This window comes from Ceratotherium simum, chromosome 7 (assembly GCF_057802395.1).
Source record: "Ceratotherium simum simum isolate JZ-2026a chromosome 7, ASM5780239v1, whole genome shotgun sequence".
NCBI lineage: Eukaryota > Metazoa > Chordata > Mammalia > Perissodactyla > Rhinocerotidae > Ceratotherium > Ceratotherium simum.
The window spans coordinates 38,617,136-38,630,618 of NC_141906.1; the positions used below are offsets into that span (position 1 = coordinate 38,617,136).

The 13,483-nt window shown below is 40.1% G+C and overlaps 1 protein-coding gene across 1 annotated transcript in view; it reads left to right on the top strand.

The window, feature by feature from the left end:
* Positions 1 to 36: 36 nt before the first annotated feature.
* ANKRD42 (ankyrin repeat domain 42) overlaps positions 37 to 13,483 on the top strand; it is a gene marked incomplete at its 5' end in the record, with an annotated part of 48,315 nt that continues 34,868 nt past the window's right edge. Inside the window, 3 exons of the mRNA XM_004434051.3 lie at positions 37 to 1,054; positions 4,566 to 4,729; positions 10,863 to 10,970. Coding sequence (XP_004434108.3) covers positions 37 to 1,054; positions 4,566 to 4,729; positions 10,863 to 10,970 — 1,290 coding nt within the window. The remainder of the gene's footprint in view (positions 1,055 to 4,565; positions 4,730 to 10,862; positions 10,971 to 13,483) is intronic.

Below are 13,483 nucleotides of genomic sequence, written 5' to 3' on the forward strand. Positions count from 1 at the left end.
CGCAGCACGCCGGAAGTTTACTTGTTTCCAAGGTGACGGCTCCTCCACCGCTCCAACCAGGTGGCCCGACACGGGACGGTGGAAAGCGACTCGGAGGAGAGGGTACCCGCTGACGGCGGTCGCCGCCACAGCGACACGCGGGGAGCAGCAGCCGAAGACGGCGGCCGCCGCACTAACCATCGCACGTGGAGGATAAACGGCCGACACGGCCATCGCGGCGGCCAGCCAAAGGAGAGCGTTAGCGAAGACCAGGACTTGAGTCGCGGCGAAGACTGGGAAAGAAGCCGGGAAGACGGCGAGCACCGCTGCAGGGGCTCTACGGGAAGAGGAAGTGAAGACGTCGGCTTCTCCCACAGTGACTCGAGAAGGGTCAGCGAGGACCTGGGCCGCCGCCGCACTGTCTCTCGGGAGAGAGTTAGGGGAGATGGTGGCCTCCGTCCCAGCAGCTCTTGGGAGAGAGTAAGGGCGGATCGCAGCGACGGGAATTTAAGTGAAGTCGGCGGCCACCAAACTAGTGACTCCGGGGGAGCGGTCAGAGAAGACGGTGGCCTCCTCCTCAGTGGTACTTGGGAGGGAGTCAGGGAAGTCCGGGGCCCGCCAACCGCCGACTCCGGGGAGGGAGGCAGTGATGACCGCAGCAGCCGCCTCAGTGGCTCTGTGGAGGGGGGGAGTGTCGATGGCGGCCCCAGCCTCAGTAGTTCACGGGAGGGAGTAAGTGAAGACCGCGGCTACGCGGCCAGCGACTCCTCCGCGGTGAGCGTCGGCGAGGACGCCAGCCGCCGCCTCAGTGGCTTCTGGGACAGGGACAGTGAAGAAGAAGGTTTCCGCTGCGGGGGCTCCTGGGAGAGAGCCGGGGAGGACGGCGGCCCCGGTCCTAGCGACGACGACGAAGACGGCCGCCGCAGTGGCTCGTGGGTGACAGCCAGTGAAGACCGCCGCAGCAGCAGCAGCAGCGGCCGGGACTCAACCCCTCTCCGGAGTCCGAGGGATCGCGCCATGCCCGGGGTGCCCGGTTCAGGCCCCTCCACTTCCTCCGCGGAGACCGCAACCCCGGGTGAGTCGGACGGCTTTGCTGGCCCTTGTCTCTGCCACGCTCCTTTTCTCCCTTCAGCCCCCATCAGCCTTGGCCCTGTCTGGCAGTTCCCTTTCTCAGCTGTCACTCCTTGTTTTCCCTAATTGCTATTTTCAGTGGGCCCCAAAGCTGTTCGCCTGTCCCCCATCCTCCCTCATTTCAGCTTTCCTCCCTTTTTTTTCCATCTGCACCGTTCCTGAGACTTCTTGCCCAGATTGACATCAACTCTTGTTAAATCTTACGGACTCTTTTAAGTTCTTACTTGGCCTCTCTGCAGCGTTTGACCCTATGGAGATGACATTAGACTTACCTAGTTTTCTTCCTTACGTTCTGTTGACTCTCCCTTTCCTTTGCTGACTTTTCTTCCATCCTCTCCTTAAATATTGCTTTCTCCCTGGATAATGCCATCACTGGTGCTTTTTTTCTTGTCATTTACTATGACTTCATCTCCCCTGAGGACCCCCAAATCTATGTTATTCGTTCAACCATCCAGTAATATTTGTTGAGTACCTATTATGTGCTATGTCTTCAAGATATGTCAGTAAAGAAGACAGGCACATTCCTTACTTTCTAGTGGGGAAGATAAATACTGAGCAAGTGACGACTAGTGTGATGAACATTATAAAGAAGAATACAGTGCCATTGGCTCCAGTATGGGGTGAGAATGGGTATCAGGAAAAGCTACCAAAACTGAGACACCTAACACTGAGACTGAACTCCAGATCTCTCCTCTGAGCTGCAGACTCATATGTACAGCTCCCTTCTGGAACTCTTCCTTGGGTACCTCAATATCAACATGTCCAAAATATAATTTTGTATCCATATGCCCTCTCTGTCCTTCAGTGTTCACTCTCTCAATGACACCATACCACTCAGACACCTTGGAGTTATCCCATGCCTCTTCCCTTAGTTCACTTACTTTATCCATCCGAGTTCAGTTCATCCTATTTCCATAATATTTGTTGAATCTCTTTCCTTTTCTGTTCCTACTGCCACTCTCTTAGTTGAGGGTCTCAACTTTTCTAATGTAGACTTCTTACATGGTCTCCCTGAGTCTCTAGTCTTGGCTTTTTGCTGCCCAGTCAATGAAGTCCTCCCACCACAGCCAGCCATATAAACGCAGCATTACAAATCTGATCATTGTTATTCTTCTGTTTAAAATCCCATGACTCCCCATTCTCTGCTCAAGTCCAACAAGTTCTGCCATAGCCTGTCCCTTGTCTAATTCTAGCCTCTTTTCCTTCCACTTTATGCTTCAGCAATAGGGTGGGGTTTTTTGTGGTTTCCTGACCATATCCTACTGTTCATGCTGTCTAGGATGCCTTTCCCTGCTCCCATTTTACCTGGTAAACTCCTGCTAATTCTTGAAGATTCATCTTAGATGTTACCTACCCCAGGAATCCTTTTCTATTCCCCTTCCTTATCTTAGCTGAGCTAGAAGTCTTCTGTGCTTCCATAAGTTCTTTTTTTTTTTTTTATAATTTTATTTATTTATTTTTTCCCCCAAAGCCCCAGTAGATAGTTGTATGTCATAGCTGCACATCCTTCTAGTTGCTGTATGTGGGACGCGGCCTCAGCATGGCCGGACAAGCGGTTCGTGGGTTTGCGCCGGGATCTGAACCCGGCCGCCAGTAGCGGAGCGTGCGCACTTAACTGCTAAGCCAGGGGGCCGGCCCCATAAGTTCTTATGAATATTTCTGTCATTGCTCTTACCACATTATTTTATAGTTTGTGTTTGTATCTCTCTGTGAGTTCCTTGAGGATGGAGACCATGTCTTCATCTTTTTATCCTCATGGTAGGCACCAAATTAATGTTAAGTGGATGGATGGGTGGATGAATGAATGAATTGAGATGGAATGTGGTGTGAAAAAAGGCCATGAAATTGGATGGAGCCAAATTATGGGAGGATATAGCATGTCATACTGAAGATTTGGGCTTTGTTCTCTAGACTAGCAGTGGATAACCAGAAGCAGTTTGGAGTAGAGGCATGAAGTGGTTAGGATAGTGTCTTTGTATACAATGGTTTAGAGTGGTAGAAGATCATTTGTAGATCTTGCTGTATTAGTTTAAAGGAGAAGAATGAAGGTCTGACCTAGGAGATGAATTAACATCCTTAAACATTTATTAAGTGGTTTGGTTTTTTTTGGTGCCTTCCTTGTTCCCTTCACCATATGCATATATCTTAATTGTTCTTCAAGGTCTTGCTTAAATGTTTCCTCCTCCTCCTCCTTAATTTTACCTGTACTCTCTTAGGACATTACTCTCAGGTTTTTAGTTTCATTGAGTTTATCCAAATTGATTTTAAAGTGTTGGTGGAAAGCAAATGTATTAAATCTGAGTCTGTTTTCCATTATGTTACCATGGTCCCTGCCACATGATAGATGCTCAGAAAGGATTTTTGAGTAAAATCTATAGCATTTTGCTAAGAGTTGATATAAGATATGATTCCAGCCCTCAAGAAATTAATGTTCTGATTATGGAGAGAGGACGTATACATAGATAAATAGTAATACGAAGTCGTGTAGATTATCTGCCAGAAGTGTTGGTTTGAGGTCAGGAATTGTGCCTATTTGTTTTGTTTAGGAAATGCTTTGTTTGAACTCTTCTTCCTCCTCCAGCCACTGTCTATTCATGCTTAGACACCTTTATTGCTTCTGGTTCACAACGCACATTAAAATATTTCATAGTACAGTAAGCCTGAGAATGCAGTCTTGATGTTTGGAACATTAAATTATAATATATGACACTAGAGTGTATGAAGTAAAAATTGTGACCTGCCATTCCTTTCTTAGTGTAGGATATATGAGAAAGATAAGAAAAATATTGATAAAACATACGGTATCTGCCTATGGGAGATAAGACTCTGGTAAAGTCTTTTTCACTGGAGAGTAGGTCTTTGTTACAGAGAATGCACTGGGCATATTTCAGGATGGTTACTCTTCCCCTCCCCCTGCCAAAGACATCAGGTGATTTTTCTTGGCTTTTCACAGTAATAACCTGGTGGCATTTTGAAGGTAAAATCTATGAAAATGTGAGGGTCTCCTAAGACTGTGGCCCCAAGGAGTTTCTCACTCTGAGGCTAGTACATACCCAGCCCCTAGCAATTTGTCAAAATCGCCGTTTAAGTTCTTCTAGCGGTTTATGGCTCCCGTGGCTTCTGCTTCAGGTAAGTTGAACTTGACTGTGTTTCTCTATATTTGCCTGTTTTTCCAGATTCAGTTTACCCTGAGACCTCAATTCTCTGATGAGTCCAAGGAAAGGCATCGATTTTCAGTTTGTTCAGCTTTTTCCCTCTATGTTCGAGAGTGACAACTTCCCTGCTCTTTACGTGTTAGATCTGGAATGGAAGTCTGAATAAGATGTTAGTCACAAACATCTTTGTAGTAGATTATTTGGAAAGCCAAAGTGATTTTCTGCTCTCTGTTGAATCATTGCTTTAGGTTTTTTTTTTTAGTTTTGTAATACATTTTAAGCAATTTGATTTTTCAATAGGTGCCAGGAAGAAGGTGCATTTTGGTAGCGTACATGATGCAGTACGAGCTGGAGATGTAAAGCAGCTTTCAGAAATAGTGGAACGTGGAGCCAGCATTGATGAAGTTGACATTCTTCATAAATTTACCCCTTTACATTGGGCAGCACATTCTGGAAGTTTGGAGGTAAGAAGCTATATAAATTATTAAACTGAAGTAAGTTTACAGCTGTTAGTAGTTTTGTAAATTTAGCAAACAGGACTGAGGTGTTATGCAATGCCTGCAAATATTTTTCTTTTCAATTCAGTCAAATATTTGGGTGTTCTGGTTCCTATGGCTTTGTAACAAATTATCCCAAAACTTAGTGGCATAAAATAACCATTTATTTATGCTCAGAAGTGAACCAGGAATTTGGATCCCAGGACGGCTTATCTCTGCTCCATGATGTCTGGGGCTTCAGCTAGAAGATTCAAAAGCTGGGGCTGGAATCTTCTGAAGGCTTGTTCATGCACATGTCTGGTGGTAGATGCTGGCTGTTGGCTGGGCGCCTTAATTCCTCTCCATGTGGGCCTTTTTGTGAGGTCTCCTGGGCTAGTTTGTGCTTCTTCACAATGTGGTGGCTGGGTTCCAAAGGCAAGCATAGAGGGTAACTTATAGGGGATAACATAATGAATACCTAGCTCTATCAAATCCTAACATTTTTGCATAGTTGCTTTAGATTTTTAGAAAAGAAAGGGAGTATTACATATACATTTGAAGTCCCTGAGCACTCCTCCCAGGTACTATTCTTCTCCTTCAACTCCAGAGATAACTATTGCCCTGAATTTGGCATTTATTATTCCCACTTATGTTTTATGCTATTATTACGTAGGATTATATCATTGTTTTAAATGACATTGTATGTAAATGACATCATATTATATGTATCATTCTGCAGCTTTTTTTTGTTCAAAAATGTGTTTTTGACTTTTAACCATGTGGTTACAGTATGTATTCTAGTTGATTTCTTTCAGCTGTGTTGTAATAATCTATTCTTAGACTAATATCAGAATTTATACATTTTTTGATTGATGGATATTTAGTTGGTTTCAATTTTTAGCTAGTACAAGCAGTGCTTAGTGAATATTTTTATGCAAAACTGATTATTCTTGGGCTGTGTACAAAGCCAACTGGAATTTTTCTCATGATTCAAGGTTGTGTGTGGGGAGCTTATTTTCGCTACTACATTTCCCCAGCCTGTAGGCTGCAGTAGGTCCATTCACTATGCAGTCTCTTTTTTTTCCCCCTGCCACACAAACAGAGACTGCTTTCTATGAATATGGCTTCTCTGTGCCATTTCTTGTTTGTTTGGGCTTCTCTGTTTCTTGGAACCAAATCTGGTCCAGAGAATCTCTCTCGACCAGTTTGTGTGCCCTACTTGAACTGTTGTAAACAAGGATTTTCACTTTGGCCTTTTAGTGGCTTCCTCTCACCTGGGAGATATGTGCCTTGATGAGTCTTTCTGCACTTGCAGCCCTGGGTGGCTCGTTTCTCTGTTGTTTCCTACCACATCCCTGTTTGATCTATATGTTGGCAGCTTTTCCATCTGTTTTGTGGTTTGTTTCAGATGCATCTTAGTTTCATCAAAGGTGGGATTTTCTTCCTTTTTTTATTGTTCTTTTTTTTGTGATGAAATTGAAGAGAGAAGGAAATACTGATTTTACTCTGCCATATTCAAATAGGATAGGATTTCTTGATATACCATTTATTTCATCTCTTTCCTGGTATCCTTTCAGTCTCTCTGATTACTCTCACTTAGTCTTGTTTGGTTGACCTACCCTACCTATTGTATAAATATAGGTATTCTTTATGCTTCTGCCAATGGCCTTCTCTCTCCTACTTTACACTCTCTCTCCAGGCAGTCTTTTAGACTTCTTGGCTTTCTCACTTCTACATAATAATTCATTGATTTGGTTTTTCTCCTGAATTCTGGCTTATGTATCAGGTGCTTGATCAATAGGTTATGCATATCTGATTAGAATGTCAAATTCAATTGTTCTAAAACTAAACCATTATTCTTTTCCCTTCCTTTTTTAGTTTTCCAGGCTAATGGCTTTTGAATCGTTATTGAGTTGTCTCAATTTTTTATAGAAGCAAAACACGTTATAAACATTTGTCTAGATGAAAGTGCACTTCATGATGCACATTGATGCAGTGAGAACTGATCACTAAATCAGTTGATTCTGTTTCATCTTTGTCTTTCGAATTTGTCCTCTTTATCTGCTTAGCCACTGCCTTAGATCTGATTGATTTTCCTCTTTTGTGTCTCGTCCACCTCTAGTTCATATTCTGTATAAAAAGTTACTACTCTAAAACTAAAATCTGATATTGCTTAAAGCCCTCCTTAAGTCCCTGTGGTGACTCTCTATCCCCTATAGGATCAAGTTCAAGCTATTTAATTTGGTAGACTTATCTCTCCAACCTCATCTCCCATCATACTTGTTTTATGCTGGAGTACTGGTGGAGTACTGTCATTTCCCAAATTAGTCTACTGCTTCATATTATCCTAGACTTTGCACATGCTGTTTCATCTGCCTTGTCTCACCTCTTCCCATCGGTTACCTGATTGAAATCCATGTCAGGCAGCACCTATTTGGTAAAGCCTTCTGTGTTTCTCCTCTCAATATCCTCCAACTAGCTGCTTTCTCCTCAGTGCCACCTTTAAATCTTATACGTATTTTTTTTATTGTATTTATCACATTGAATTATATTCTCTATTAGATTTTGAGCTCTTTGAAGGTACCATTTTGGTTTTACTCATCTTTTTTTTCACAGCATCTAGCATAGTTTCTGGCATATTGGAGTCATATTGTAGGTTCTCAATAAATGTTTGTTGTATTGCTGAATTTGTTGAATTAAATTTAATTTATATTTTTAGTCTAGCACAGTGCATAGCAGATGTTCAAGAAATGTTTGTTGAATTAAACAAAAACAAATCTAAACCAAAAGGTTTTAGTGCCTTTCTGCTTTCCCATTTAAAGATAATCTTCTAATTCTCTACTTGAGTACTACATTAACGCCCTTACATTTTGTTATCTTTTCTGACATTTCTTAGAACTTGTGGTGCTTATATGTTGGTAGTATGAAATAATCACTAAATTAACAACTGGTGAAAACTATACTTTATTAAACTTAATTTTTTTCTCTTGTCAGATGAAATCAGGTATTGAGCCCCTGTAGTGAACTTTTTATTTCAGATATACCTTTTACCTCCAGAATTTTCATTTGGTTCTTTTAAAAATAATTTCTATCTCTTTATCTATATTTTCTATTAGGTGAGTCATTGTTGTCATACTTTCCTTTAATTCTTTAAACACAAATTCTTTAAAAAATAGTTTCTTTCTGAAGCTATCAATAATAGCTGCTTTGAAGTATTGCTAAGTCCAACATCTAAGCCCTTCCAGGGATAGTTTCCATTGATTGCCCTTTTTCTGTATATTGGTTATACATTCTTGTTTTCTTTGTATGTCTCATAATTTTTTAGTTTGACTGGACATTTTGAAAACTGGACATTTTAGATTATATATTGTAGCAACTCTGGAGTCTGATCCTACTCCCCTCACCCCTGCCCAGGGTTGATTGTTGCTGTGTGTTTGTTTGTTTGTTGACTTGCCTGGACTAATTGTGTGGAGTCTGTTTCCCTCACAGTGTATGACCAGTGTTTATTTTTTTCTTTTTTCTAATTCTTGTTTTTATTTTTAATTCTGGTTTCCTAGGGGTCACTCCTGGGTCAGCATAACTTAGTGGTCAGCCAGTAATTTATCAGAGCATTTGCTTAGATACCTTGAGCCAGTAAGGATTTTGTCTTTTACTGATGGGTCTATGTGTGGCTTGGGGAATGTTTTCAAAGTCCAAGCAGTGTACAAGTCAGCCTGACATCTTTTTTTTTTTTTCAGGGGAAGTTTCACCCTTAGCTAACATCTGTTGCCAATCTTACTCCTTTTTTTCCTCCCCAAAGCTCCAGTACATAGTTGTGTATAGTTGTAAGTTCTTCTGGTTTTCCTATGTGAGCCACTGCCACAGCATGACTACTGACAGATAAGTGGTGTGGTTCTGTGCCCAGGAGCTGAACCTGAGCCGCCAAAGCAGAGCGCACCAATCTTTAACGGCTAGGCCATCAGAGCTGGATCTCTCTCTCTCTTTTTCAAATGTGTTTGTAAGGCCTCATGTTGGACCCTCTTCAGTCTTCCCTGAGTATGAGCAGCCTTGTACATGCACACAGCCTTTTAGAGCACAAGGGATAAGCGGAATCTTAGCAAGGCCCTCTTTAGCTGTCTCATTTCTTAGATTTTCCTATTAATTTTCTGGATGATCTTTAGTTTTGTTGCTTGCCGCAACCAGTATCATGACTTCAGGCTAGTTCTGATGTTGGCTTTCTCAGATTGTTTGCCACTGAAAACTGGAATTGTTTTTTGACAGTGTGCCTGGGCATGGAATTTCTCATGTTCAGCTCCAGATAAAGTCAATCCCTCCAGCAGGGCAATAGAGCTGTTCACCTGGGTAAAACTTCTGTGCCATGCAGCTGGGGATAGGAATAGTTGTAGTCCGAGGTTAATATGCCACAGACTCTCCCTGTTCTTACTGAGATTCAGTAGAATTTCTTGAATAAATGCTTCTTATTTTGTTATATGCCTTTGGTCAATTTCCTGAGTCTTTAAATGGTTGTTTTTGACAGCTTTGTCTAGTTTTATTATTGCTTCTTGGGGAGGATTTGCCAAGCTCCTCACTTAGCCATTTCTGAAGTCCTACTGATTTGTCAATTGATTTTTGATAAAGATGCAAATATAATCTAATGGAGAATAGATAGTATTTTCATTAGATGGTGCTGGCACAATTGGACATTCATATGTAAGAAAATAAACCTTGACCTGTACCCGGCAACATCTGTAAAAATATACTCAAAACAGATCATAGACAAATGTGAAACTTAACCTTAAAAGACTTCCAGAAGAAAACATAAGAGAAAATCTTTGTAAATCATATATCTGATTAAGAACTTGTAACCGGAATATATGAGACTCTCACAACTCAGTAGACACCATCTCAAGGATGACATGTGGATGGCAATTGAGCATATGAAAAGATATTCAACATCATTAACCATTAGGGAAATGCAAATTAAAACCACAATGAGATGCCACCACAAACCTATTAGAATGGCAAAACAAAAACAGAAAACTAAAAAAATGACAATGTGAAGTATTGGCAAGGATATGGAGCAACTGGAACTCATACGTTGCTGGGAGAAATGTAAAATGGTATAGCCACTTTGGAAAACAGTTTGGCAGCTTCTTATATAATCAACATATACTTAAGTATGTCCTAGCTATCTTACTTCTCTGTGTTTACCTAGAAGAAATAAAAAACCTGTACATGAATATTTACAGCAGTTTTATTCTCCAGTGCTTGTACAGTGTTAGTATAGAATAGTCTCTCCATAAATATTTGTTGAATAAATGAATGACTTACTGTGATTATTAGTGAAGTTGACCTTTTTTTTCCATATTTTGTTGACCACTAACCTCCATGACAAGCGACACCTAAATGATAAGCCTTTTCAACAAATGATATGGCTGTGAATGATGTGACAGTGTATTTCCATAATATAATCAATTCTTTTAAAAAGAAAGAAACTTCTTGAAGATGGAATCTACAAACTTGAACATATAAAGACAATAATACCATAGGTGGCACACACTTCTAAGTACTGTATTATATTGAGACTTAGGTTAATTTAAAAAAATCTTAAATGAAGATGCATTTGGCTCCTACCCCCCTCCCATTTTTTATATAAACCACTTATTATTTTAGAGAGTATCATCAGAATAACAGTGTTTGCTTTGCTACAAAAGCTTCTGGACTCGTTTAAAAATCTATGGAAGAGGTTGCAAACTGGTAGCACTTGAGTGAATTTGGCTCACAGATATGTTTTGTTTGGCTTGCACAGTATTGGTCAAACATAAGATTTGGATTGGCCTTCTACTCACAGCAACAACTGGCTAGGATTGAGTAGCATCTGCACGTTATGGACAAGGAACGTGGTCTTCAGTTTGCTGCAGTTCCCACTGCTCCCTGTTGTTTACCAACAGTAAGGCCAAATGTTGGTTACCATATCACTGTGCTTGTGTTTTGGTTTTTCTTACACCTGGCCCCCTCATTCACTTATTATGCTTCTCAGGCTTCAGTGAGTATTTCATGATGATAGACTAAAATTAAAAGATAAAAAATGTTTAAAACATTTGCCTTATTGCTTGTTAACATGGTTGTTTTCTTAATTTAGTGTCTTCATTGGCTCCTCTGGCATGGAGCTGATATTACACAAGCAACTACAAGAGGTTGGACAGCAGCTCACATAGCTGCAATCAGAGGTCAGGATGCTTGTATGCAGGTAGTAATAACTTCATTTACTTTTTTAAAATTCAGTAAGTTTAATTACTTTAGCATAGTTCTGTTAGGCTATTGCTTTTATTCTAATAATTTAAACTCATAGATTTTACTTCTGTGTTCTAAACAAGAACTTACTGGATTCCGTGACTTAGATATTTTGGTATCAACTATCCACTTAAACAAATGGTGTGAGACAAAAGATCCTTTTATCTCTGAAGTAGTTGGCTATCTTTTGGGTTATTTTAAGGGATGTCACAGTCGTGCCCAGATTGTCTCCTTTATAGCTTGCCATGCCTAAAATTCCTTATTTAATGTATTTCCTGGCCAGAGTAACATATTAATATGTGGCATATTAATATGTGGCAGGGTCTAGTTTATTAGAGTAACTAGACTTAATCAGTGTATTGAAATAGACTGGAATTTAGAGGAATACAAAATCGTATAAGCTAACAGTCCCTGCCTGCAAGAAGCCTGAGATTCTGTTTGGAGTGATAGGAGCTTTACTCAGTGAGTTTAAAACAATGTGAAGCACAGTCTATGATTAAGGTTCTAATGAAAAATATAGAGAAAAATTGTAGAACTTAGGAGGAGATAGAGGAATCATAAATGGAGGAAATAAAACTTCAGCTAAGCCTAAAAGAATGGATTGATTTCAAAGAGGTAAGAGGTGAAGAAGCACTGTAGGTAGAGAATACGTCAGGAGCAAATAAAAATAATGATTATCATTTATTGGACATTTTTTATGTGTTAATCATGGTCTCCCATGCATCAGCTCACTTAACAATCTTATGAGTTCCCCTTTTTATAGATTAGGAAGCAGATTCAGAAAGTTAAGTACCTTGCTTAAGTAAGTGACAAAGCCAGGATTTGAACCTAGACTTCATCCTATTAACCTCTATGCTATGATTCTCTATGAAGTCCCTGAATAGGAAAAATGAGGCGTGTTCAGGGAATATACAATTATATGAGTTTGACTGAGTGTAGATGGTTTGTTGTGCGGCCTGTTACAAACTAAGTTTGGATAGGCTAGATTTTTAAAATATTTTAGAAATAGAATAAAGATTTTGGATTCATTTGCATAGGAAAGAGAGTTTTTATACATGTATTACATATATATATTTATATACATATATACATACACATGGACATTAACAGGAGAATGAGGTAATGAAAGCAGTATTTCAGGAAATTATTCTAGCGAGATGTATCCAGGATTAACTAGGATGAAAAGACTGTGGAGGCAAGGATACCAGTTAGAGACTTTTGGTGTAATCACTAACCATAGAGGGTGAAATTAGGTGGTGGCAGTGGGAAAGAAAGGAAATGATTTAAAAGGTCTTGCGTAGGAGGTGTTCACAGAGTATAGTGAGAATTTAAAGTTTTGAGTCAGAATGACATAATTATGACACTGTAGATAGGGAAATCTGAAAGGCAGGAGAGATTTGGGAGGAAAGATGTTGAGTTCAGTTTGGCTCATTTTGAGTGTAAGGTGCCTATAGGTCATTCAGGTGCAGAAAGTCCAGGCAGTTGAAAAGGGGGCTGGAGGCAAAGATTTCAAGAGTAATAAAAGAGAAGAGTATAGAGTATTGAGGATTGAGTGTTGAAGAATGTTGCTAGTAGGGATGGGAGGAAGCAGAGAAATGAGCAAAGAATTTAGAGGAGGAAGTCAGAGAGATAAGAGAGCCAGAATCCATTAGGGCTGTGCAAGTGAAGGAAGAAGTTTAAGAAGTTAGGTAGAGTATCAGCAACAGAATAAAACTAAGGGGAATAAAGCCTAAGGAAATGCCATTGAACTTGAGAGGTCACTGTAGGGGGAGGTTGGCTGTATTTCTTTGCAGTGATAGGAATGGCACCCAGTTTGCAGGTGGATTGGAAATTGAGGCATTGAGGTATTAATTTGAGAAGTAAGCAGTGAAAAGAAGGAGAAAATACAATAGTAACTTTAGGGGACATCAGGGTCAAATGAACTTTACTTGATGCTTTCCTTCCTCCAGGTGTTAGTTCAAACCAATCCCTCTGCCTTGGGTGTCCTTCTCTTCCTCAAAGTGATCTCTTCCTTCTCAGAGCTGTTGAGGTGCTTTTTTTGTACTGTACTGTGTAGTTGTTGCTTATCAAGGACTGCTTTGTACAGTTGATTATCTTTGTCTCTACATATGTTCTAATTCCCTAAGTTGATATGTCTTCATATTCTTTGTAGTGACTTTTAAAACACAGTAAGCACTCATTATATCACAATACTCAATTGTGATGATTATTGAGTTTGTTTTGGGAGTCAGACAAAATCATGGAGACTATTTTTCCTAAAATTCTTAATAGGAATTATGACTGAGTAAAATTTGCTAAGATACTGGCAAATATAGGCTGGTTAAAAAAGAAAAAAGGCTGAGGGAGAAAGGATTAAAAATATTAACTAATAATTCCTTTAAACCAATTACTCTGTATATTATGTAGAGGGGCATTCTGTGTATATGATATAACCCATATAGAGAAACTGGGCCAGTTGTAAAGTCAGTT